Source organism: Syngnathus scovelli, chromosome 13 (assembly GCF_024217435.2).
Source record: "Syngnathus scovelli strain Florida chromosome 13, RoL_Ssco_1.2, whole genome shotgun sequence".
In the NCBI taxonomy this organism is placed as follows: Eukaryota; Metazoa; Chordata; class Actinopteri; order Syngnathiformes; family Syngnathidae; genus Syngnathus; species Syngnathus scovelli.
In genome coordinates, this window is record NC_090859.1 from 7,487,961 (window position 1) to 7,515,842 (window position 27,882).

Below are 27,882 nucleotides of genomic sequence, written 5' to 3' on the forward strand. Positions count from 1 at the left end.
AACCCTCCACACCAGGAAAACCGAGCTTCCTCCATAATTCTGAGGTCCACTTGTTAGTGCGCTCTCGCTTGACACTTAAAGCGACTTCTGTGCACCTCGGCTGATCAGTGCACGGAATTCCCCCTCCAGAAAGAGCGTGGGAGCGATGCGACGTTTTGGAGGAGGGAGAGGAGACGAACTGGCCAGAAAGCAGCAGACACCTGCAAGGAAGATCTGAGTTTGTTTCTTGCACGTCAAAGGTAAGAACATCCGCTAGCAGCGACTCACACGCCCGATATAGCTGCCTCGTTGACGGGGGGTTGTTTACTGGAGCGTTTCCGCGTTACTTGTGGCTTCGAGCATCAGTGGAAGCCAGGCGGCGGGCTATGAGTCATAACCCGGCCGCCCGGCAGGCGTAGGGGCTGATAGGGGCTCAGCTGTGGAGTCGAACAGCGGCTCTGCAGCATCTCAAAGCCAGTTTTTTTTTTTTTTTTTTTGGCACATGCAACAAACCAAGGTGCTTAAAAAAAAAACAAAAAAACAACAACAATGTTTGTCTTGACATGATGTCAGAGCTCATTGTCTTTGCAGTTCAATTTGTTTTTGGGTAAACGAGATAAAAAAAAAAACAAGCTGAAAGTTTAGGCAGCTTGTGTAAAATTTACCTTTGTACAACATCAACAGCATTTAAAGAATGATATAGATTGTGATCATTTGTGGTGTAGTGAGTTTTTTTTGTTTTAACAAAAAGAAAAGGACACATTCAAAAGCCCTATTACTAACAATCTTTTACGAAGCATTTCAAATATTAAACGTTGAAGTACAGTGGCATACAAACAGTATTGCCTGATTTTACTAGGAAATACAACTTGTCACTATTAAATTTTTATTTCCAATACTGAACTGACTTAACCTTTACCTTCTCAACTGGATGTTGTGCGCTGCAGTGCATTGTGGGGGATAATCGATTTGAAATCACTCGACTTCACATGCGCTCCTTTCTATATAGTCTTGACTGTGACATTTACATTTTTCACACAACACTGGGAGTGATATCATCTAGAATTTTCCTGCGTTGCGTCATTTCACAATACTCTCTTCAGAAAACTTTGGCAGAACCCTACACCAGGACTTTGACTTGTTGAGAACTGGCAAGATCAGTTGTGGTGTGGTGCGATGGTCATCTCGCATACACTTCTCACTATAAGAACAGTAAGCATATACCGTAATTTCCAGATGATAAGCCGCTACGCTACATTTTGCACAAGCTTTGAACCCTGCAGCTTATCGATGGATTTTTCATGATCTGAATGAAATTTACAAAGGATTTGTTTTGGTGAAGAAATGAGGACATTTTATTCAAAACACATGTGGTTTATAGTCCAGTGCATCTTTCATAGGAACAAAACACGACGTTCCCCTAATTTTAGCCAGTGCGGTTTATATTCAGGTGCGGTTAATAGTACGGAAATTACGGTGCTTTTCTATGTGTGAGGTCACTAAGAAAATAAAAATATTTTGGAAATGTAGTTGCGCTACTGACTATCATAATTGTCATAAAACATACTTTATGCATTGTCCATACTGTTCCAACTGTTCTCCCCTTTACCCGCTTTCTAGTTAAAGTTAATGAGCGATGAATAAATGTTTTTTTTAACACTTGTTACTTAGTTTTGGGATCGGGATGAATTAATTGTTTTTGTATTCATTACAATGGGAAATGTTACCTTGATTCATGAACGTTTCGGGTTACAAACCGGTTCATAAAAATAAAGTTCATAACTTGAGGTTCCACTCTAACATGGCAGAGCAGCTAGACCTGCCAAAATAAAATGATAGCCCAAATCATGGATGCTTGCTTGCATTTTCACTCCTAACAAATTGCGCATTCTGTTTACGGCCATGCGTGTGGCGTTTCACTATGGCAAAAGCCGAAATTCCGTTTGACTTAAATTCATTTTATTCATTTTCTATTGCTCTTCCTGTTGCTGTGTTCAAAGGAAGCTTAATTTGGGAGTCCATGATTAAACATCCATCCATCCATCCATTTTCTGAACCGCTTAGTCCCCACGGGGGTCGCGGGCGTGCCGGAGCCTATCCCAGCCGTCATCGGGCAGTAGGCGGGGGACACCCTGAACTGGTTGCCAGCCAATCGCAGGGCACACAGAGACAGACAACCAATCATTATTAGTTTATAAAAAAAAAAAAAAAAAAATCAGTCACTCATTCCCACAATCATTCATTCATCTTCTATAGTGGGTCTGGAGCGCTAAAGGTTTCGTGGGGGGTTTGCACCACCTTGCTTGGTCATGTGATACACCGCTTTTCCTGGAGTTTTGAATCATGCCCAATATTTTCAGGATACAATTGAATCAGACAGCCGCAAGCACAACAAACGGCATTGGTCAGGGGTAATTTTTGTTCTTAAAAACTCACCACAAACCTTTCTCACTCTTAATTGGTTTGAATTGTTTCAATGTCATTATTTTTATCATTTTTCGATTTAGCTTTTTCAGTTTGTAGTGTTTTGAGCTCTTTGGGTGACGTGTGGTTCTGCTTTTGCAGTGTACTAAGTGCTGTTTGAGGCTGACTGTAAGAGCACAGCTGTGTGTTTCCATTGTCACAGATCTCCTGCCTTGCTGATGTGTAGCTGAGACCCATAAACATTAAAAAGTTGCCTCAAGCCATAAAGGATGCGCTACTCTAGCACCACCCAGCAATACAGGAAGCATGGCAATTATTTCTGACTAATTTGATTCTTCCTCAAGTCTTTGCCTCCTGTGTTGGGACACATCTTTTGATTAAAAATAATACAATTACAACTAAATAGTAATTGACCAATAGAAAGCTTGGCAGAAAGAGCAGGAAATAAATAAATAAATCTTGGGATTTTCAGGGATGTGAAAATACCTAAAGATCAATAGTGGAGCTTGCTTGGAAGTATATTTTCCTCCTCAGAACTGCCACTTTTACCTTCAGTCATAAAGCACGATGCTTACACCTTGTCATAGAGCGTCACTCCTTATCAAGTGGTGCTGTTTTAATGACTAATGCATGTTGTCTGTACAACACTTTTCTGCTTTCTGAGCGTACCGTACTGCAGTATCGAACCGTTTGTCCCCACCTTTGAGTTTTATGTTGAAAGTAACAGGTCTGATTAACGATTGCAACTTCTTTTTGAGGTTATTCTTTTTTTTTTTTGTACATTAGTTTGCCAGAGCACAGCTGGTCAACTATATATTAGATGCTATAAGATTTATATGCTCCTTTGATTTCTCTCAGTATCGCTGGAGTATCCTTTTGCAGGTTAATGATGCCGCAATTCTTTAAGTCAGGAGGCGAAAGACTGTGGGGATACATTAAAATGAAAAAAAAAAAAAAAATTGATAATTTTCTGTGCTTTAAATTAAACCATAATCTGTTGTTTCCTGATGATAATAAACAAGAAAATACGCTGTAAATATTTAGCTGAGTGTCTATTCCACATGGGACAGTACTTGATGCCAAAATTGCCTGATTATTCTTCTCTAAAAATGGACATTTATGCTAATAGTAATGCTCACTTTTTTATTGATGGGGGTTCCATAAAGATGACTTTTTTACCATCATACATAACATGAATAATTTTCACTGTGATTCACTTGATTTTTCTCCCTAACGTTGGGCACCAATTACAACCTTTTTTTTCTACAATTTTTTTCTTAATTGGGATACTCAAATTAATTGAGGACTCATTTCACCCCCCCAAAAAAATTATGCAAATAACCCCCCATTCCCCCCTCAAACACACACACAAATGCCTCTCCTTCAAAATAGACAAATGTTGTCGAGTTACACAGTGGACACTAGGCATAGACCAACGGTTATGCTGTTGTACTGCGGAATTCCAGCCAAGGGTAGGACAGACTGTACGCGACAGATTCTGCTACACCAGCTCTTTGGTGGCAAAGCACACCTGCCAGTCATGTTGGAATACTTTATTTAGCTCAGTGGTCCCTGACCACCAGACCCGGCCACCTTGGACCAGGCCGTGGCAGGCCGCACAACAGAGAAAAGAAAAAACATACAGTATTTCCAGTCAATTCATTAGTCTTGCAATACAATATAGAGTTCACTCATTGAGAAAGCACTCATACGATAAAGCTTGATGTGCAGGAGAAAAATGTGTGGGTGTGTTTGTGTTTTAGTGTGTCTGTCAAAAAACCGCATGGAGTAATGTAAAAGAAAAGTGAGTAGCAAAGAGGAAAGGGAAAGCAGGAGAAAACGCTAGTTGCCTGGTGACAGAGATGAAATTACAAAGAAAGAAAGAGAAGGAAGGAAAGAAAGAAAGAAGGAAAGAAGGAAAGAAAGAAAGAAAAGGATACAAAATGAGGAGGAGGTGGCGGTGGAGGAGGAGGAGAAGTAGAGGTGTGGAGTTGTTTTACAAGTGCAGAGAGTTCTTGGTCACGATGCTCCTGCCTTTACTCCTACTGCACTTGCTTAGGAACTCTCAAAGGAAGAAGACAAATGTGCTATTTGTCTTTATTTGCGACTGTCACATCTCGGAAGCAACCCAATTGCAAACTGCAGCCATCTCAATGAGCATATTCACGTAGAGTTGTCAAAGTTAACCGATTCATCGACAAAAAAGACGAAACAGACAGATTTATCTTTTGTGTTAAATCAATATAAGATATTTGCAAGCATCTGCTTTTATTTTTGAAAACAGTGACCACATATCTGTTTTTGTATTCACTAAGTAATGCAAAGAGTTTAATGAACAATAATCAGGGGAAATTTATTTTTGATATAAATCAAATTAGATCAGATTATTCAATTACCTAATCGATGGAATAATCGATTCTAAAAATATTGACGTGACCTATTCCCAATGCTGTGGACAAACATGTCTTTTCAATTAGTTTATTCTTCTTGACCTATTCCAAATGTTGTTGCTGTGGACAAACATGTCTATTCAATTATTCTATTCTTGACTCATAACAACAATATGTTGAAATTGAATGTGAAATAATTTGAATATTTCACACCATTATAATTTGTGTATGATAGTATCAGTTACAGACAAAAACAACGACCCACTTAAATGTTTTGATTTGAATACAAAGAATACAACAACCAAATGAATTGTCTACATTTAAGACATCTCAAAATGTCTAAGACCACAGTGATCATCGAGATTAGTCCAAATATTTTAAATGTGTCATTTTCAAATAGCTGCATTCTCGGCATACACAGTAATTATCTTGAATTAGTTTTCAGTCTGTAGTTTAATCTTTGTTTGCTAAAAACTAATTTCAGAGCACAGAATTCTTACCTCTCGTGGAGGTAGACATTTTGACGGTTGTCTTTTAGCCAGTCGAAGATTATATAAATGGCTAAAAAAGGAAGAAATTAAAAAAGCCACACTAAAAAGTGTTTATTTATTTCAAAGCTGCCCCTGTAAATGCAAAGTGCTGGAAAATGGCCCACTGTCAGGTGCTTTTTACACATCCACACATGCATCTTAATCATTTACCCTATTGAATTCTACAGAGTTACCGAATGTGCGTCAACTACCTGCAACTAGTACTACTAACTACTATTACCCCAAGAATGTTTATAATCTTCTATTCTTTTTTTTTTAATTGTTCATTTGATTTGTGGGATTATATAATTTGATTCTGATGGTCATGTCGAATGTATACCGTATTTTCCGGACTATAAAGCACACCGGACTATAAGGCGCACCTTCAATAAATGGCCCATTTAAAAATTTTGTCCATATATAAGGTGCACCGGACTATAAGTCGCACCATTAATGCAATCACAATATAATAACCTGAAATAGTGAAAACAATATATCAATAATGTTAATATCACACAACACACAAAATAACCATGTAAAGCTTACTTTAATAAGTACAAAACAAACCAGTCAGATAAGTAAACTTTAAAAGTTAAAGATTAAAATAATAAGTTAACAATTTTATAAAAGTTGAATACATTTTTTATTAGATGTACTAAGTTTGTTTTATTGTTGTTATTGTTGTATGAATAAGAAGGGTGATATTGGTGTTTGTGACTGCAGTAAACAGGCCAGATTGCATCATGTCAGATTTTTAATCCAAATCAAATCATTCTCCATTTTATCTTTTTTATTTCAACTTCAGACGCAACAAATGACTTTATAATAACAAAATAATTACCATGGGCAAATGTAAATTAGCTGCCCACTAGCTCAGTGGCTTAGTGGTAGAGTGTCCGCCCTAAGACTGGAAGGTTGTGGGTCATACCAAAGACTATAAAAATAGGACCCATTGCCTCCCTGCTTGGCACTCAGCATTAAGGGTTGGAATTGGGGGGTTAGATCACCAAATGATACCCGAGCACGGCACCGCTGTTGCTCACTGCTCCCCTCTCCCCCAGCGGATGGATCAAAAATCACACAGGGACGGGTTAAATGCAGAGGACAAATTTCACCGCACCCAGATATATGTGTGATGATCATTGGGACTTTAACTTAACTTCAATGATCCATAGTCTTTTTCATTCATGATTCATAGTCTTCACCGGGCCACTTATGATTGACTTTATGACACAATGCTTTGGGGCAGTTTAAATTTAGACGCGGGCCAAATGCGGCCCACGGGCCGGAATTTGCTCCACATGTAAGGCGCATCGGACTATAAACCACACTGTCGGCGTTTGAGAAAATTTGAGGTTTTTAGGTGCACCTTATAGTCCGGAAAATATGGTACTTTTATCAAGCTTATTATCCTTTGCGCTGCATACACGCGCACACACACAACAGCAGCGTGTTTCAACATTGTGACAAAATCTGTTTCGTATTTATTATTCTCCATTTATTTCTCCACTCTCCACTACATTGAGATTAATACATAGCTGCCAACAACATGCTGTCAAGCCAATTTTCATATGTGCATGCTTTGGAGGAGGAATCCATAATATATGACGTTACGCAACACAACTTTTAGATCAACATGCACCTAATTTCCATTTGCCCACGGTTTCTTTTTTTCCAGTCTAGTCGACAGAAATATTTTGCACACATTTGAAGATCTAGTTGAGTGAGCAACAAGCTGGAACCACGGAAACATCAGCTACTTGTGGACTATCCTTTACCACCAGTTATGGGCAATACACTTGGAACAATGATCAACTACCGTATAAAAAAATAAAGATGGGTGGTTAGAAAACTGTTAATTTATGAATATATTTGTTCAGCTATGTTTGCCAGTGATGTATTGTGACGTGTAGAACAATTAAATGCTCTTACCACTAAGTGGCCAAAGTTAAATAATAAACCAGTCCATTCATCTTTTCTAATAACTTTATACATTCTATTACCCCAAAGCCATAATAGACAGTAATAAAAAATGCACTCCCTTAAACATTTAATAGTGTACAGATAATACTAACACATTTTTCACTTGAAATACTTCTTTTTTGTCTTGAAAATGGATAGGCATAATGATTTGCACACTGAATTTGTTGCTTCTGAGTGACAAATGTTTCGATTAGGCTATGTGGATTCAGTTCTCACTCATTTGACTGTGAATTTTAGTGTACAGCAGAGAAAATGGATGGATGTTGTTTTTCAACAACACAATAAAACAGAGATAATGATAGTTATTTTTCTACGTGGCCTGATACCAAGAAGAAAGGATACCGGTACCGGTCCGCAGCCCACGGATTGGGGACCACTGCTCTATACTGTATATGTGCTGTACACAGTATGTCAAATTTTATCAACTTGAAATAAGAGCTACACCTAATAAGACCCAATAAACAAAAACAGACATAAAACTCAATATATTGTAGAGCTATGAAATGGAAGTAAATAACGAACACTTGACCCTGTTTTCCAGCTGTAAAATATTAAAGAAGCCACCCCAGTGTTATGATGACTTCCTTATCTTAAACTCTCTATTTCACTCAAACACTTGCAGACACACATCCAGACAGGAGACAGGTGGTTAATACATGTTTTAAACTGTCATCACGTGAATTTTTTTTTTTCTTTCTTTTTTTTCTCCAATCAACATCCTGTGAATGATTTCAATGAAAATTTGTGTTGGTAGCACATGAATAGTTCGCACAGTTTGTGCTCTTTAAAATGAATGAATGAATGAATGAATGAAATAAACAAATGATGCTCGTAGCTTTTATGGGCATCCCTGAGAGTTGGTCAATGTTGCATATCGCTTGAAACGCGTAGTTTTCATGATGTCTTTCACAGTTTTTCAGATATTTATGTCAAATATAAACCTTAAAACTCCTTTCTATAAACAGACAGTTGTAGTCTTCTTTAAGAGTATGGACACTCATGTATATCTCTACGATAATCAATCAATACTCTGCTTACGACAGCATCGCTTAAACTCACTAGGTAATTCCATCAGCGTTAGTCATAGCCCTTGGCTTGTTGACTTCATCTTAGTCTGTGAAGAACATGACCATCAGCAGGTGCGCTACAATGATCCCCATTGTGCACGATGAACATTGTGCTCTTTGAGTCACATATTGCCGTCGTATGGCTCAACACATAATAGATGCGCTCTTATTTGTGAGAAGCCGTTGTTGTCTTGTGACTCCAGGCTTCTGGGCTGAGATTTTAACCAGCTATCATTATAGTTTAATTATTTTCTCAGACTTTGTCTGTTTTCATGTTTGCTTATTTTATGCAGCTTTTCTCATTGACTCTAGATGACTCTGGACCGAAGCAAGATAGCTGAGGTCGATAGTATTATCAATCAGTTCTTATGTTGGACAAGCACAGCCTGTCGTCAACAAGAGGTTCGGATGATTCAGCTGGTAATAACATTTCAACATTATGGATGCAATCTTTGCAAACTACTTCTATTGTCTGATTGGAATGCACAAATAAAAGTTCAACTATGTCCCGAAATGTTTTCGTGAAGGAGTTGGGCAAAAGCATGGCTTTTCACAAACAGGAGAACATCTGTTGTGTTGTGTCTCTTCAACGTGGTTTTGCTTCTTGAACAGTGAACACGTTTTCCCACAAGTTTCCCACCGCTGCAATCAATCTTATACTATCCAACTTCCTTACCTCTTTCCCCAAGGCACTTGTTTTCAGCTTTGAGTGACCTGCGAAGCAAGACAACAAAGACAGTTGCCAAGGTCCAAGAGAATTTCACCTGCCCTTGATTTAGCTCTTTCAGTGTGCAAATCTTTAAGAGTGTGTAGGGGGGTATTAATTATCTTCTCGGCGGTCTTAACTGTCCGTTGCAGTCCGATTTTGTCTTCTTTATAGCAGCACCCAAACAGACTGTGATCGATGAACACAGGACTGATTCAATGTTTGTGTAGAACTGCCCCAAAGAGCTCCTGTGGCAGGCAATGATTCTTCAGCAGTTGGAGTCCATTTTCTGCTGGGCTATTTTTGCTATAGAAATCGAATGTAGAGTATGATTGTTAATATTAATGATAGATGACGAATGGTCTGCGTGGGGGATAGTCTTTTGTATTTAGTGATTGCAGTCTTTTCCACAGTGACTATGTTTGCATGCAATCATTAGTGGGTTATGGTCAGAATTCAGGTTCCTGAAAATATCAAAATTAACATTTTTACATGCGTCAACAGATACATCTACTCACACATTTAAATATCCTGATTGGACCGGCAACACAAATCAACATCATTGCACAGATAGATGTCATTTCAGCTTGTTACTTTGCACCATCGACAAAAAACATATTCATGTCAACATGACCACAGGAATAAAGCAGTCAGTTTTCACCTCGCTCCAAAGGTGTGCCAGTTGAAGACTCAAAAGCTCAGTCTGTGCTGTCCAAACAATCCTGCAGTTCAAGTTTTGTTTTATCGGTCCACTTCAGCATGATGGTCTTTCCACGTTTTAAATTTGTGCCAGTCCTCTCTGTCATCTCAGGATGCCTGACTGTTGTTTTGCATCACTTAACAAAGGCTACCGTCCACGACAGTGTCATCTTTATTTTTTTTTGCCCCCTTTCTTTTTTCTTTCTTTCAATTTTTAGTTCTAGGCGAGATCAAAAGTCGATACTTTGTGTATTTTGGCAAATATAGCTTTTTTTGGTTAACGTTTGCAGTGGAATATGGTTAGGTCTACATACCATACCAGAGTAAACTCCCTCTACACAGAAAGACTGCATAGCATTCGCACCATTCTCATTCAGCTGTCAAAAGGGATAGCTGCAATTATTGTTGGGTGACCAGTGAACCACAATTTGATGCCTGCTGTGCGTGTTTATGTGTGTGTTTGTGTGTGCCTGTGTGTTTGTGGTCTTAACACCTTCCTGTGAGCTAATTTCCATGTTAGATGTGCATCTGTGCTCTGTTCAATACATTAATAAGACCTTTTCTGTACCAGTGGGAATTGTGACTTGCCATCCTCGAGGTGGACCGTGTTTGTCTGATGTGAAAATTGTAGCACATTGTTGTGGGCCCTGTTGCCCTTTTCATATTCGACTAATGGGAGATGAGGAATTGTAACGGTTTCCCTGCTTTAGTTGGAGGCACTTAACAGCAGCTATTCCCACCCTTGTGTTGGGGCAAAATCCATAGCGATTTTCAAACTTTGTGTCTCAAAAGGAAAGTGTGTACAATACTCAAATATGCTGAGTGTGGTCTTTGTACTTCTCACATTTCCACCATTTGCATTTGGGTCTCTGCTTGCCCCTAGCGCACATCTCGAACACACTATGTAGAACAAAATTGATGTTGTGAACTATCCATTATTTTCCATGTTGTCATTCCTGCTTATGTAGCCATACAACACGGTGACACAGTATACTATAGTGTCCAAAAAACTCCCTAGTTCTAAACAGAAATAAACTTCATTCACACTTTTATCACTAATAACAAAAATGTGGTTATTTTAGATGTGTGCATAAAGCCGGTAGCCCTTGACATGAATGAGAAGCTCGGCGGTGACTGATCTATTCAAGAACTTTATGAGGGTAATTGATTTACCTTCAAGATGTCTGCCCTTTGAAAGTGTGTGTGGCCACTAGTCAGATCAAAACAAAGATAAACAATGTAATTGCAATGTTGATCTGAAGTTAACACATGTAGTTGTGCATGACCCATCATTGTCACCGGCAATGATGAGAGAGTATTGAAAGGTTCGTGTGTCCTAAATGAATTAATAGCAAATTAACAACTTTAACGTTTATAGAATCTCATTAGATGATAAAACTAATTGTGTTTCATTAGAAATGTTCTCAAACTAATTTCAGTAGAATTATGAGAGAACGTCTGCTCCGAACACATTATCATTGACTTTTTGTTGCTGTTATTTGTGCAACATGGAACTTGACTTGCGTAACAAATACTGAATGTATTTCCTCCTTTCACAAATTATCTTTTGAAGTCACATTTCAGGTCTTTTGCACTTCCTGCTCTGCTACTCCACCTGCATAACCCGAGGCTGTTCTCCGCTGCAATTGCCTCAAATGATTATGTGTGTGTGTGTGTGTGCGTGTGCATGTGCGTGTGCGTGTGCGCGTGTGTGTGTGTGTGTGTGTGTGTGTGTGTGTGTGTGTGTGTGTGTGTGTGCGTGCGTGCGTGTGCGTGTGTGTGTGTACAACTTGATCAAGTTTACCATCTCCTGGCCCCACCCTCTAATTACACAGAACAGCAGTGGTAGAGTCTGACACGAGAAGCAAGAGACAAATGCAGAGGAGGAAGCAAGGAAGAGGTGAAAGCAGAAAACTTCACACTACTGAAACTCAGTAGGTAAAAAAAAAAAAAAAAAAAAAATCAGATAGTTAGCAGGATGGCGAAAGTCAAGGCATGTCAGTTGACAAATAAGATAGTTGATAGTTGATTTTTAGACGGCATGCTACAGAAGGTTATTTTGCTTCGGTTATAATTTAGTCTCTCCAGTAGCTATTCCCTGTTATTTGTTGGAAAATAGTATTTATTCTGATCAATTTTTTGGTTGCACTCTTTTATCTACTTATTTATTCAGCAGATTAACACAGCAGCTATAGCAAGGTAGTCGGGTTGCCTTAACCGAGTGATTCATCTATCCCTGCAGCCGGCCAGCAGGTCAGCTGATCAGATAACTTGGTGGTGCTGCTTGTGGTGTGGGGGAGTGGCTGTTGAAGTTCCTCGTCCTCGTCTGCCTCCAGCTGAATGGTAGGCAAACAGTTAGTTGGTGTGTGTGGATGTGAGGCTGGCTGCTGGTCAGCTGCTCCCTGACGCTTTCTTCCCCCCTCCAGGACCAGGCACTGTTAAATCAGCTGAGGACTCACTGAGCGGTAAGTCAGGCCTTGAAGCCACGGAGATGGATGCATGTGACAGGGCAGTGGGGCTGTCGAAAAGTACCAGCAAAGACATAAGACACAACTTGATTGTTTGTACAGGGAAATGTAAATGTGTGTGTTTGTGTGCAGCCGTGGAATTTGATCACGTCTTTTTCTTCGAAACTGCTAATATGCTGTTTGTCTTTTGGTTATGAGACTTGTAAGAAACAGACCTCCAGCTCTGTCTTGTGATCAACTAATGTGCAGCAAGGAATGACATTTAAAAGGGTTTGTGTGGTTCAAGTTGAACAAATCTTTTGTGTTAACTGTGGAATTGGACAAAATCTTTTGAGCATCATGAGGTGCTTTCTTCAATCATCAATTTGAGTTGTTGTAACACATGTTTGCTGTGGGTTAGTCTCATTTCACACACTCAAAAAAATTGGAATTTGCTTTGGGAACGCCTTCTGAAGTCAGTATATCTTCACAAAATTGGATAACACACTATTTCCTCTTATGTTTCTAAATGAGGTCACACCTTTGACTTAGTTGCCGTTTCTATGCCACTGACATTATCAGGTTATTGTGTGTGTGTGTGTGTGTGTGTGTGTGTGTGTGTGTGTGCGTGTGTGTGTGTGTGTAAGTGTGTGTGGGAGTGTGTTTGTCTGCTGGGATTTAGGTGACATCTGGGTTAGTTTGCTCCTGACATGAGATTAGGAGCAGTAGAACACTCTGAATTGCTACTCTGACAATGTAAGTGGGACGAGTTATCTGTCTTGATTTGTCCAGGCTGACCCTGTCGAGCCTCAAACAAAGTCTGCCTGGATAACTTCCAGCTCCCTGCGACCCTGCATAAGTAGCATACCATAGATAATGTGTTGATGTTTCTACGATTACAACCAATACCAGAGCAATCCACAAAACACCATAGCATGCATTATTAATTTTGTTGTCGGAAGCACAATTCCTCCCCTATGCTAAAGTGATGGCGTACTTGCAATGTAGTTTTTTTTTAGAGAGCTGGGGGGGAATCAGGGCTGTTATTCCATTATTTAATTGGAGTGGACTTGTGATGCTTGTTGGCCAGAAGTGAGTTGATGATGCCAAAATACTAACCAAGGATACAGCAGATAAACAATGCTGTAAGAAACTGGCCAAGACACAGAAGACCCATTATTGTAGTCATGCAATGTATTTTTCATCACTAAGTGGAGTGATGATGTTCGAACTCTCATTACTTGTGGTTGTGCACTGCAGTTAGTCAAGGTCATTAAATCCATCCCAACACTAGTAAACTGTGGTAGTAACATTGCGTGATTAGCAGTCGTTGGGCCTAATGGCGTTAGAAGTAGCGATGTTATTAACAGCATTATAGATTTCCAGTAACGGTTAATCTACTCAATTACTATGTTGATTGTTATAACGCTGTTAGCATTACTAATAGTGAAATGTGCCACATTGCTTATGCAAAAAAAAATGCTTCCACATCTCCACGGACTAACTTTTGACTTGCCACGCCTTGCGTCAGCCAATTTGCTTTGGGAATGTGTCACATGATATTCCACGGCGAGCCAAAACAAAAACAACAAAACACATGCTCAAAAATCTAAATTCTTTTACATAATTGAACGTTTTTGTAAAAGTAGTACTACCTAAATTATTTTCCCGAGTAACTAGTTTTATGAAGGATTAATTCAGTTATTAATTCAATTATGTTTTTGTAAAGGTAACTATTGACTGCAACTAATTACATTTTGGAAGTCATTTTCCCAACACTGGTGATTTGAAAGTTGTTTGTTTCAATCTATTTTTCACTAGATTTGAGCATATTGTCACGCTCATGTTACCAGAACACATTTTTCTTTTCCACTGCTACTGATGCTAAAAATGTTTTGTAAAAACTAATAGGGAAAAATGATGCATCATATGCATTATTTTTTGGACTCAATGCAAAATCTTGACTGAATTGTTTTAAGGTGACCGACAGTGTAGCAATCAGTCATAACAGACTATGCAGAAAGAGCACAAATACCCTGGGAAACACGTCTGCAACGCATTGATTTTAAAGCCTTTAAATGCTGAAGTTAATGCAGGATGCTTGAGAGTGTTGATGAGTAATTCCGGTTAGGGAAATACCTCGCCGCTCATTTATGAGGTATTTAATAATGATGTGCTCATTATATATGCTTTATTGTTTTGTTAATGTCCAGGGGCAGAGCTGCTTTAAACCCAAAATCCGAATTTTAATTTTGAAGAAAGGTAATCCGATCACCCATAAAGATACTTAAACTACTAATAGATTAGATTAGATTAGATAAAACTTTATTTATCCCACAGCGGGGACATTTTCTTGTCACAGCAGCGTGCAAGAGTACATTTTATTGTAAAGGCTGCACGTCATCACTAAACCACTGAATGTCAATTATTGTGCAGGCACATGCATTATTAAACACAAATACCTCTAATCAACAAGTTTACAAAACATTAGAATGTGTGCTGCTTATCAGAACAAAAAATGCTGACAATTAGCTGTCACTTGCATCATGGAATTTGATGACTGAGCAGAAGTCGTGTCGCTTTAATATTTAGTGCTCTCAGAGATGTATTTCATTTTTCAGTTTTTGTTCCCGCGAACCAGTTAAATGAGAACTGTTATGAGGACTGATTCTACCCGTGCTCTACAGGCACCCCATTTTTAATACTGCCATAGGCAAGAGGTCAAAATTGGCATAGAAGAATTCAGTAGTGCACCGCTTGTTTTAAGTTCAAGTGAAGCACAATGAAGACACATATTGTACACCACGTGTTGCGCCTCGTTTCATAACTTCAGGGAATTTAAGTCTTATTCATAACATTTAAGTTGTATTTATAACATTTATTTTTCAGTTTTTGGCTCATGAAGACACGAGGACGTTTTCATACTGCTTGCACTTAACCCTCTCATACTATACAATAGAATAATGGTTGTCTTGCAGCCCAGACAATTGAGCAGATGAGCAAGAGACTTTGTGGGGAAGAACAAAGGTCAAATGATTTCTAATCTCCCTTTCAGCATTGTCACCATGAATGGAACTAAGGAGATTACCTCAGTAAAATGTAAACTTCTAAATGTGCACCAGCATAAAAAGATGAACAAAGACGATTATTCCTCATAAACTGTGCCAGTTTACCTGCCAATGTACTAATCTAATTGCCTGCAACAAAATTCAGTATCAGCGCTGGACTCTTGAATGCTTTTGACGTTTAACCCATACATTGCACATAAAGTAGAACTGTTGTTTTACAGATAATGAACAATTAGATGTGGTTTTCCACTCGAGCCCATGTGTAAGCGTACAAACATGTTGCTGCATGAACATGCCAGTGCTCAGAAAGAAATTAAGTATTAATTAGAATTGTAGTATATATAAACTATGTTCATATCAAATCTCTAAGGCCGTGAGACACCACTCACACACACACACACACACACACACAAAACTATTCAAATGCATGCCGTACAATCTGCCAAATACGTATAGGCTTTCCTAATGCTTTAAAGATACTGGGCTCAGTCGAGTACAAAGGAACAACACCAAGTCATTTGTGTTTGAGATCAGCACACTTCTAATAGTGTACTTTCTTATCTGCTATTTTACACATTGCATAAAATGTATTCCCGTGTCCTAATTAATAGCTATGTAGATACAAGAAGGTTTATAATTTACTGTAACATTGGTGTACGTAGTTTGGTTTTTCAAAAGTCATTCGATATAATTACATTGCAAAATTTGGCAACTGTCAATTTCGACCTATTTTAGAGTTGTTCTTCCTGGAACCGCATCATCCATGCTGACCTTTCACATCCAGCTGTGGTAGTTTCTGTGCTGATTCTTGGTACATGTCCTGCTGTGGGATTAAGGAAGGGTTGAAGGAACTGGTTGATAATTACAAATCTGTTGATGTAGGTAATACTTGTGCTATGCAGTTGTTTGAGACAAATACAATACAGCTAGATACAGTAGGAGGTGCCTCTTAGGGACATCCAAAGGGTGCACACCCTGAATTGGTTCAACAATATTCCATTATCATAGTTTTTCTACCAAAATTAATTTGGAAAAGCCGTAAGACAAATGACACAACGCATTTGGCTTAAACGCCATCACCTTAGACAGACAGAACTTTCCAAAACCAAAGAAGTGATGATTAATAATTCTTTTGTTAAAAACAGAACAGAGGTTTGAAGAAAGCCATCTGCCCTCAATGCTACAGATTGGTGAAGCAGAAGGACCCAGTAGGCACTGTCATCACAAATCCCTCACTACTAGGTTAAATGGTTCTGAAAATGGCAACGGTTTAAAATCTCCCAGGAAACACAGAAAAGGTCTAGACCAAATAATTAAGTTTCAGTCTTCATTCTCTTTAGCAGTTATTGATTATTGACTTTTGGAAACTGAATAGTGCCTTTAGCAAAGAGCTTCACTGGTGTCCTCAGAGCAGAAAAAAAACCTAAACAGGTTATCTTCAGACTGTCATGGACACACAAGTCTAGGTTTCGGTGACAAATGTCAGCTGCCCTTTTCATGTGCAATCAATCACTAATCATCAATTGGAAATCAAATACAGCTAGCTGTATGTCTTTGTTTCCAAAAACTGACTGGCCAAGACATCCTATATTATATGTGTATCATGCCATTATACCAAGGTAGAAAATACAAATAATAGTTTCCGCCACACTTTAGACTGGTCAATTGTCAATCCAATATTAACTGATGATCGAATTACATGCACATTTATGATGTATTAAAACCAGTTTTAAAACTCTCGTTAGCTGCAAGAATTTTGATTGATTGTTTAAGTCAGGGGTCACCGACTCCATTCCTCGAGACAGGAACTACTTCGTGCGGTTTTTCAAGCAAGAACAATCTTCTTTTGACCTTTGTTTCACATTTTTTACTTTAAAAGATGAAATTGACCGTGCATTTGAATAAAAATGTATGGTGTCTATACCCTTGGATTGTACAGTGGATACTTTTATTTTGCTGTATTTCTTTGACATGAGCCCTTCTTGCTACAAACGCTGGCTTTGTAGGATTTGTCTATAGAGCTGCACACAGTGACTGCATCTACACTGGGTGTTGTTTTCCATCTCCCCTGTTGTGTTTGATTCTTCATGCATTTTTAATGTCTCTGTGGTGCTTTACGGTTTTGTTCTTCCTTGTTATTGAGATATAAGATTTAGTATGCTCTTGGGACTACTTTTCCTACTACAACCTCAGTGTATAACAAATCTATGCAGCAGTATTTCTGTAAACATTGTATTTCTGTTATGATGAGGGCGATGTGTCGGATGAATGTAGAGGTAGCTTTTTGTATGATGCTGTGAATTGCATGTATTGTCACCTCATGAGATTAAACTCTTCCACGCTCATAACGCAGCAATGCATCACATTACAGTATTGCTTGTTATCGACCAAAACATGAAAACATACTGCATGGCGATTAGCGGCCCGCGGCCCACATGCGGCCGAGAACTGACTGACCCAGTCTGTGCTCCAGCCTGTCTGAATTGAATTGCGTTCAATAAATCCAAAGGGTATCTTCATTGGCCAGATTTGAAAAATTCCTGCAGTATTTGCTACCGTGAATGCAACACTCGCGTAGCCCACCCACATTGCTAACGGTATTGTTTTGAAGAACAAAAACTGACAATGAAAATGACAAATTTTTACAAATTTATTTACTATTGCCTGATGACATTTCTGGATTTGAAAACATGGCCTAATTGAATTCAGAATTGAATAGCCTTGACATACAGTATTAGTAGGCTTGACAACCCACATTTATTATTCCTTATAATGTGCATGGTTAATTACAGGGTAAAACGTACCGCCAAGAAAATATGGAAGTTTTGAGAATTGGAAAACAAACATGAGATTTTCTGTAAAGTCGTAGTCCACACTGAGATGATGGAGAAAAACACATCAGTGAAACATACTATCTGCAATTATGGTGTTTTTAAACAACAATCTATTACTGACTGAAATTGCTTTCACATGCTGTCAAGTTTCTTAGAATATTAACAGCAGCCTTTGACTGCACAACTCCCTTCTTCAATGTCATGTGAGCATTGTGAGGAGCGGTGGCACACGTGCTTTCAATATTTCTCAATGTCTAACATTCATTCACTCATTCGTGTTGATTGTTAAAAGCTGAGTATTTTCTTGGTTTTCCAAAAAGCCACTTTCAAGTACCTCTGCTCCTCTTCCTGCCTCCTTTCGTCCTGCATGTGCCTGTCATCTTGAAAAGTCATATTCATAACTATCAAATTGAAACATTTAGCTGCCCACTCTACCACATGCCTGCAATGGCAATTAAGTCCTGATTGGCGCCATCATTTCTCTTTCAGTGCTTTCTCAGTCAGTGCGATTGTGAGCACGGCTGTTCTGCAAAGTTGAACTATGGCCTCTCTCTCTAATAAACTGTCTCAGCTGAGTGAATTGGAGTCCTATGATAGTCTGTCCAAACATTCCCACATTTAACCCCAAGGCCATCAACTGAACAGAACAGAATGAATGGGCCCCAAATACACGACATTTCAATCAAACAGTTATCAGTAGCGATCAGTCACGACTTTCTCTTGGCTTTGATGAAAGTCGGACAATACAGAAAAGTTTTCTTGGAGTTTTAAGACATTCTGGTTTCTTTTCTTCAGCAATACTTGCCATCATATAACATTATTTAATTTGTTTATTTCAATATCCCCTTTTAATGTGCTACCTTCACCCATGCTACAGTGTATTGTCATGTTCTTAAATTGTTCTATCTTCCCATAGTAAACTAACCTGCTCCTTAGGTTAAACGATGAGTCTAAAATGCCCTTAGGTGTGAATGCGAGTGTAAATTGTTGTTTGTCAATATGTGCCCTGCAATTGGTTGGCAACCAAACTAGGATGCCTCTCACCTAAAGTCAACAGGGTGGGAAAGGCTCTATCTAGCACACTCATGACCCTAATGACAATAAGTGGTATAGAAAATAGATAGATGGAAGTATTCTCAACCAAAGCCCAGATGTGAATTCAAATGAACAATGCTGCCTCAGCATTATGGAGCTTGACAGGCGCTGCAAAGACAAATGAGCAAAAGTGACAACCAAACAAAGATCATACCAAGCCCCTGGCATCATGTTAGAAAAAAGTCTTGAGGCTCAGGCACTGTTAACATGTCAAAAAATAGCAACATTAAACATGTCTAGTTGTTAACATGCATCTGTGTCTGTCTTGTACAGGTTTCTATTGGTCATCACTATGACTGATGGGGATTATGACTACCTGATAAAGCTCCTTGCACTGGGAGACTCTGGTGTGGGGAAGACAACATTCCTGTACCGGTACACAGATAACAAGTTCAACCCCAAGTTTATCACCACAGTCGGCATCGACTTCAGGGAAAAAAGAGTGGTAAGGCTGCCTCGATCAAATGCACCACACCTGCGGATTAGAGTTGCATCACAAAATTAGGTCCTAAAGGTGATTAAGGCTTTTGTCTGTATCCGATGCAGCATGGGGCCCTTCTTGACTAGAGGAAACAAACAAATGCATCTCCACTGAGGCCATCCTATTGTATCTCTGTGACCTTTTGACAACATTTGTTTAATTTTTGGAAATTAACAAATCACTGTCACTTGCATGATCTGCGAGTACTCTAATTTCCCCAGTAACTATGCCAGACCTTTTCCCTCTGTCATCGCAAGGTTATTGGATATTTCTGTCACTCTGATAGGCAAACCATGATTCATGCTTGCACAGAGCATTCAGTTCATGTAATGGATTTTCTTTTTTGAGAATGAAAATGTTGCTACGTTTCTGTAAATAGCACATGTCATACATATTACATTGGGGGAGTTTGTCATCTGTGTTTGGCATTATGTGACTGCTCTAATTTGGAAGTGGGGAATACCCTCATGGGAACATTGCTGGTTCCCAGCTGTCTGAACTCCCAGGACTGACTTATCGAGGTGCTCGTGTGGGTAATATAAACTCTTGGTTTGATTGAACATGTACTTGTGCACGACCTCAAAGTCGCAAATGAACAACAACTAAAAATAAATTTGTCCATTCTAATCTTAAGTAATTCCATTTACTGCTTTTGTAATTGACAAAAATACCAAGACAACTTTTCCATTACGCTCTGGTCTGAACAGCTTCATGCTATGATGCTGCATGCTCCATGTCCGGAAATACTGTCAGCGCTAATTTTATCCCACTGCTTCAGATGACTCATATGATCAATTATTGTTCTTCACCTCCGCAGTGTGTGTATGTGTATGCATGTGTGTGCGTGAATATAGCACTATTATCTATGTTATCTAATCTATCTATATACGTATATACATATATTTTTATGTACAAATACATACATTGAAACATGCTTGACATACACTGGCTCTTTATTAAACTGGTCACATAGTCAATACTGAAAAGGTAACGGTCAAAGTTCTGAGGGAAAACACTGAAGTCACAAAATCTCTTGTTTCTTAGAAATGTGTAACATCTATAATACTGTAATACTTACCACAATTTTATCAATGGATTACTGCACGCTGCTTTTTTTGTTACTGTTATTTTCAGATCTTCGTTTTTTATGTATTTTCATCAACACAAAAAAATTAAGGAAAGCATTTACATGTTTATATATGAACAGAATGTGCATGACCAAGAGTGTGAAAGTTGGATTTTTCCTGTAATAGGACATCAGAATATTTCACTTTTATTTACATTGCGTGGCGATCGACAAGGGACAGCTGCAAGCCATGTTTTTGTTTATTATTATTATTATTCCTATTATTATTATTATTATTATTATCCATCAATCCATTTTCTATACCGCGTGTCCCCACGCAGGAGACACCCTGAACCAGTTGCCAGCCAATTCCAGGGCACACAAAGATGAACAACCATTCGCACTCACACCTAGGGACAATTTGGAGTGCTCAGTCGGCCTACCAAACATGTTTTTGGGATGTAGGAGGAAACTGGAGTGCCCGGAGAAAAGCCACGCGGGCACGGGGAGAACATGCAAACTCCTTACAGGGAGGGCCGGAGGTGGAATGGATTCCGCACCCTCCTAACTGTGAGGCGGAAGTGCCACCGAGCCAGAGTCAAACAACCATCCCCCAACCTCCTCGTCTTGTCATTTACCGCATCTCCGCAATAGCCTTCTAACAACAAACACAACTGTAACAGTGTTGTTCATAAAACATAATACACAGTACACACATAGAAACCTAAATAAAATATTATTTTCCAAATTAGGCTGTATAACAGCTCGCTTTACTCTGGCATTTCGCACATAGGAAGGACCGTTTTATACCCTGTATAAAGCTGTTAAATAGGCGCAAAATTGAAATCTTCCGAGACCAGCATAAGGGCTCGGCAATGATAGATGTCGATGGCTGTGACACTAATATTGTAATCTTGCGCTTGCGTGTGGTGTCGCTCACGTTTGTTTGCTACAAGCTGAGGTTGAAAGAAAATGATAAACTAGTTTGAGGAAAGATTTGTTTAATTCCCCTATCCCATCTACGTAGTTGTCCCTCTTACTTCATTTACTAGATTTTTGCATCAGAAGATGAGCAGCATTCTTGTTAACGGGCTGTCAATTTAAAGGCACCATCATTAATCCAGACAGTAAACAATAAACATACAAGGTTGGGCCTGTTAATTTAAGTTTCAATATTTTTACCTGACCTCACAATTTTTTTCCACACCTAGAAATATCAGCTATATATTTCACATGAAATCAAGAAGTGTATGAACCAACTCCCACTAGTGACAGTGACTGTCTCAACTGTCGCAGTAAAAGGTGTGAATGACGCCCGAGGCTTCCCACAGATAGACAAACACAAGCAGTGGCTCGCAGTGCTCATCTATGCCCAGATATGACTTTATTGAGGTAGATTGCAGATGAATAACTGCACATTTTTGACTCATAAATTCATTAGGTCACCTCCTACTCCACGATTGCTATGGACACCATTGAAATGATTACTTTGCCCACCAGCAAAGTGCTTCTGATAGTGTCTGATCATTATGTATGTAGTAAAATGGGATTTGGTACATGATAAGAAGTAGTGCAAATTGACTGAAATGAAGTACCACTTAAGGTTTTTGTAGATACATATTTTTTTGAAGAATATTTATGTGCTATATGCACAGTATTTGTCTTCATTAGATTAACATCTATCAATAATTAGAACAAGTAATTAGATGAGGCAGGTTTACATATCCTGATATTTATGTGCTATATGCACAGTGTTTGGCTTCATTAGATTAACATCTATCAATAATTAGAACAAGTAATTAGATGAGGCAGGTTTACATATCCTGATAAGTATGGGAATATATAGGCAATCATTTCCACACTAATTTACACCTAGTGCCAAATTTAGAATCTTGAATTAATCTAACTTGTTTGGTAGCATCAGAAGAAGATGCAAACCCCACACGAGAAAGCCAAAACCCAGATTTGACTTTCAGATCTCTGGATTAAAAGGTTGACGTTCTAACCACGACTTTAGCCTGTTGTCGTAGCTGATGTTTGATATGTGTTCATTTTATTAACAGAAAATACTACTGATTCATTTCCATAGCTGCTTCTCAATGGACAGTGGACAAAATATTATTATTAGTTAGCATCGGTACCCTTCTTGATAGCACATGACCATATTGTGTTGATCTCATTAGCTTAAAATGGATTTCACACACAAAATTGCAAGCATATTTAACCGAAAATAACATTTCTTCTCAGGTGTACACAGCTTCCAACCCCAATGGAATGACAGCAGGAAAAACCTTCAAGGTTCACCTACAGCTCTGGGACACAGCTGGACAAGAAAGGTGGGCTTCTTTATTTGTCAAGATTGAAACCGGTTTTAAACCAGAGCAGATGACTCATGGATAAATGACTAGATTTATAAGTATACATCATGTTTGCTCGTCTATGTTTATGTTATGTTGTGTTTGCTTGTACACAACTTCATTTATCATTGATGGCCACTATCCATAATGTATGTTCATGGTCTTTACTCAATAAAAGGCTTGGATCAGTTAAACCTTTACCCCTCCCCCTAAGGATGGATGACTCACATTAGGATGACTCAGACACTTATATAAGTTTTTAATTTTCTTTTGTAGAGCTTTAAATCAAGAAGACAAATAGCTAAACTAATCACATGGAATAAATACACCTACATACAGTATGTGTCATTTAGTGCACTGGCTCTGCTTTAGTGTTTACATTTAATGTATCCAAGACGCTTACATGACATACAGTTTTTCTGTATGTAAATGCACTTTTTATCACAGTCTATTTGCATTTGAGAATATAAAAGTCCTTGAATGTCAAAGATGCACTTTAATACAGTGGCGTCTTGAGATACGAATGGCCTGACATACTTGGTTGTTTTTTTTTGAGAGACCAACAATGTTACTTTGCCTTTAAGCCTGCTGAAACAAAGTAGGAAAACAACATAGGCATGGGCTAACATTTTGCATCTGTTGCATCTATTTTATCTTAACCCCAATGGCTATTCAAACACAAACAGCGCAGTAATTAATGTACACAATAAAATGTATTAATGGACAATATAAAAATACTCACAAGAATTTATTATTTATCCTCTGCATAGAATTAATATTGATATTACTGCTATACTGAGAAGCAGTTGTACACTACACGACAGTATAACTATACTGCCCCCAGGTGGCCAAGGTGCACACACCACAATAAGTGGCACAGGCGTGAACTTAATCAAACCAGACAAATAGAGCAACATTTATTTTTGCCATCAGATTTTGAATTTGAATTACTAACTGAATTGCGTTACTATTAACCTTAAGCCTAAAAAATTCCAGCTATGAACTCAACATACGGTCATGGGTTTATACACAAACTGTTTTATTTGATTATTATTACTGTCTGCTTTTAATAAGTACAGATAGTTGAGTGCATCCAAAATGTGAACATTTATCATAAACCCTTATTATGTTACAGGTTCCGCAGCCTGACAACAGCATTCTTCCGAGATGCCATGGGGTTCCTACTGATGTTTGATCTCACCAGCCAGCAGAGTTTCCTCAATGTCAGAAACTGGATGAGTATGTTGTTGATGTCACAGTTATATTTATTTAAAAAAAACAAAACAACAACATCATTGCCTTTGTGTATAATCCCAGTTATTGACATAACTGCAGACAAATGTGGAAACGTTTGATGGATTATTGAATGAAATGAGAGCTCAATAGGATGCTTTTTGTTGCCTTCCAGGCCAGCTACAGGCCAATGCCTACTGTGAGAACCCGGATATAGTCTTGGTTGGAAACAAGGCAGACCTGGCTGACCAGCGTGAGGTCCAAGAAAAGCAAGCAAAAGAGCTGGCAGATAAATACGGGTATGTCTAGAGTATGGCGCTCAGTAGATGTACATTTGTAGTATGTACTTTGTAGTTGATTATATTAATTCTAACACAATTACAAGCTTTATAGTAGAAGTAGAAAACTGTAATTAACTGCAAATTACATTTTGCTTGACCGTCTAAACTTGACTTCTTGCTGAAAGGATCCCATATTTTGAGACGAGTGCCGCGACTGGGGTGGAGGTGGAAAAGGCGGTGATCACGCTATTGGACCTGGTCATGAAGAGGATGGAGCAGTGTGTGGACAAACCGCCTTCAGAGCCATCTAATGGCACGGGGACCACGAAGCTCTCCACTACACAGCCCGATGAGAAGAAATGTGCATGCTAGAGCTCAGCAGCTTGTTCAGGAAGTGACCAAGTGTACTCACCACTCGCCAATCTTTCCTCTGCGGTGTTTCTTCGTCTTTGCTTGCATGCTTCTTGGGTGTCATCTTGTTCTTCTCATTTTCCAGCCAAAACTAAACCGTTGTTTAGCTTCTTTATTATCTTTTCCTCCATTCAATTATGTTGCCTAAATGCCTCCAAAGGATTAGGGCAACCCAAGGTCTCCCTCTAAGGGTTATTCAAGGAACTGCAGTCTGATCATGTAAATTCTGTGTGTGCGTGTGTGTGTGTGTTTGCGTGTGCGTGTGTATGCGTGCGTGCGTGCGTATGTGTGTGGAGAAGAAAAGTGATACTTTATACTCTATAATGACTACAGATTGAATGGTGGCCTAAGCCTACTTATTTACATACATACAGTTTATATGCAGTTGCTTTCGTTTGGATAAATTGTCAAATAAAAATCTTGTTTTCATTTTTGGAAATTGTACCAGGGGAAAAGAAAAGAAACATTTTTCAAAACAAACACACATACATTTGAAGCTAACATAGTTTATCAGTGAAGAGGTAAAATTCTACTTTGTGCTTATAACTACTGGCAATGTATCTGGCTTTTTGGCTATCTCAAACAGCTGCAGAGTTGTTCATTTCTTTTTCTTGTTTGCCTTCTCATGCCAAATCTAGAATTTCTTTCAAATCACTATTATTTACTCTCTGATGCTTTCCATCAGCCAATGTCCGTGTCTCACAACCACTTGCCCAATCTTTTGTGCAAGTCAACCATGTACCTAAAATCATATGACACCTCTATCTGCCTTACATTTTGGAAAATGTGTGTTAAAGCGTTGACTTGCTCAAGAAACGAGAATCACCTTTCTAGCTTGTGATCTATTTATTTATTTCCCAATGAGTCTGCAGTTTGAGTATGTTGCTGCTTAACATGAGTACTTTGACGCTAATGACGATACAAAACAGGTTCTATAATCATCAGTACATGGTGGTTGGTGGTACATGTTTTTTTTTTTTTTTGTATTGTACACAGTGGATCTGTTCAAAAGGTTTATGTGCCCTTAAGCTTTGTCACCTTTAATCTGCCAATGTGCCAAATCCAAATAAAAGAGAAACTTCACCCACCGTTCACATGAAAGCATTTTTATTTTCAACTAAATTAAACCTTTCACATTTTGTGTGTGTGTGTGAGCGTGTGAATGCGTGCCAACATCTGATTATGAGTGCCATAGAAAATGAACCTTTCTGAGCAGATGGGATTCTGTAGTTTCCTAAAAATCTGCTTTTATTTTATCTTTTAATTGGCCAAAATTTGCTTATGAGTCATAATAAATGTCCTGCTGCATCTTATAAATTCCAGTATCTTTTTGGTGAGTTATTTGTGTGAGCTTCCCCAATTGTTTAACTTTATCATTTTAACTTATTTGTCAAATACTTTTAGTGTAGGCTTTTGTAGTTTTACTTTGTCCCACTCGTAATCGAGAACCCCACTCCCCTCCCCCAACAAATCTGTTCTATCCAAGCCTTCTTTTATGTATTACAGTATTTGGTTACTTCTAGTACCGTAAACTTATTTGTCTTCTTCTTGACTGATGTATTTGATGCATGTTTTCCATACATATCAAACTTAAGTGTAGTTGGAATATCCACTTGAAAAGTTTACAATGTACAAGGAGTCATTTTGTGCCTGTTACTAACTCTGTTCCCTCTGTTTCTCAGTAATGTGTGTGAGCTACTCAATAGGTTGATGTATTATTCGTTTTGAAGTACAACACAGAAGGAGAGGATAACATTGTTTTATGTGACAGATTTAAAAAAAATAATCAAAGTACCTCTAAGAGCTTTTATTTTTGGAACTCTGTGAAATGTCTCAGATGACTGCAATTTGTAAGTGTTTTTGTTTGATGCTTGTATGTGATTTCTTTCTATTTTCTTTTTAGGTTTGTGGCACCACCAGGCAGCATGTTTGAAACCATTGAGAATGAAATGACTGTGATGCATTTAGTGTGGCAAATAAATCTGTTAGTTTTAACCTGGGTGTCATTTTTTTCTTGTTTTTTTCACAGGCAATGTTCCTGTTTTATTTTAAAACTACACTTGCACGTCTAAAGTTAGAATTCAAAGTTAGAATTAAAGATAAACATAACCCCCCCCCCCCCCCCCCCCCCACACACACACACACACACACACACACAGCTGGTAAAACCTGTTAAACCACACTCATTGTTTGTCTTGCGTGGTACAGGTTGCTAAAAATGTATAACGGGTGGAAGGGGGACAAAAAACAATTCCAGTCATAACTTGTTCACAGATGATGAACCATGCACAACATCCCATTCATCTTACAATTGTCTGGTTGGATACATCATTTGGATAGATCATTTCATTGAAGCAGATAATAAAATAGAAAAATGACCAGTGATTTGATTATTATATATATATATAATATATAAATATATATATAATATTATATATATAATATATAAATATATATATATATATATATATATATATATACACAGTGGGGGAAATAAGTATTTGACCCCTTGCTGATTTTGCACGTTTGCCCACTTGCAAAGAATGCAACGATCTATAATTTTAATCATATGTACATTCTAACAGTGAAAGACGGAATCCCAAAGAAAATTCTAGAAAATCACATCATATGAATTTATAAAAATTGATAACCGTCTGATGAGGAAAAACAAGTATTTGAACCCCTGGACAAACAGCATGTTAATATTTTGTAGAAAAGCCATTATTGGCCAGCACAGATGTCAAACGGTTTTTATAGTTGGTGACAAGCTTTGTGCACATTTCGGCAGGGATGTTGGCCCACTCCTCCCTGCAGACAGACAGCCTCCAAAT

General features: G+C 38.4%; 1 protein-coding gene across 8 annotated transcripts; it reads left to right on the forward strand.

The window, feature by feature from the left end:
* On the forward strand, window positions 1-27,046 carry rab27b (RAB27B, member RAS oncogene family). Of its 8 annotated transcripts, none has more exons than XM_049737659.2 (9): window positions 1-239; window positions 11,614-11,716; window positions 12,021-12,121; window positions 12,205-12,243; window positions 19,496-19,667; window positions 23,017-23,105; window positions 24,262-24,365; window positions 24,535-24,658; window positions 24,826-27,046. In XM_049737659.2, exons 5-9 carry the CDS (start codon window positions 19,515-19,517, stop codon window positions 25,010-25,012), a joined length of 657 nt encoding a protein of 218 aa, XP_049593616.1. In that variant the 5' UTR covers window positions 1-239; window positions 11,614-11,716; window positions 12,021-12,121; window positions 12,205-12,243; window positions 19,496-19,514; the 3' UTR covers window positions 25,013-27,046. The 8 variants fall into 8 exon arrangements, with proteins under 8 accessions (XP_049593616.1, XP_049593615.1, XP_049593618.1 ...); XM_049737658.2 differs by having other exon boundaries at window positions 11,614-11,712; XM_049737661.2 differs by having other exon boundaries at window positions 11,614-11,678.
* The last annotated feature ends 836 nt before the right edge of the window (window positions 27,047-27,882 follow it).

Bases quoted from the DNA above. Each gene is read 5' to 3' on its own strand.
- rab27b (XM_049737659.2), top strand. From the start codon at position 19,515: ATGACTGATGGGGATTATGACTACCTGATAAAGCTCCTTGCACTGGGA. The intron at 24,366-24,534 runs GTATGTTGTTGA...GTTGCCTTCCAG, and splicing joins CAATGTCAGAAACTGGATGA to GCCAGCTACAGGCCAATGCC. The intron at 24,659-24,825 runs GTATGTCTAGAG...TCTTGCTGAAAG, and splicing joins GAGCTGGCAGATAAATACGG to GATCCCATATTTTGAGACGA.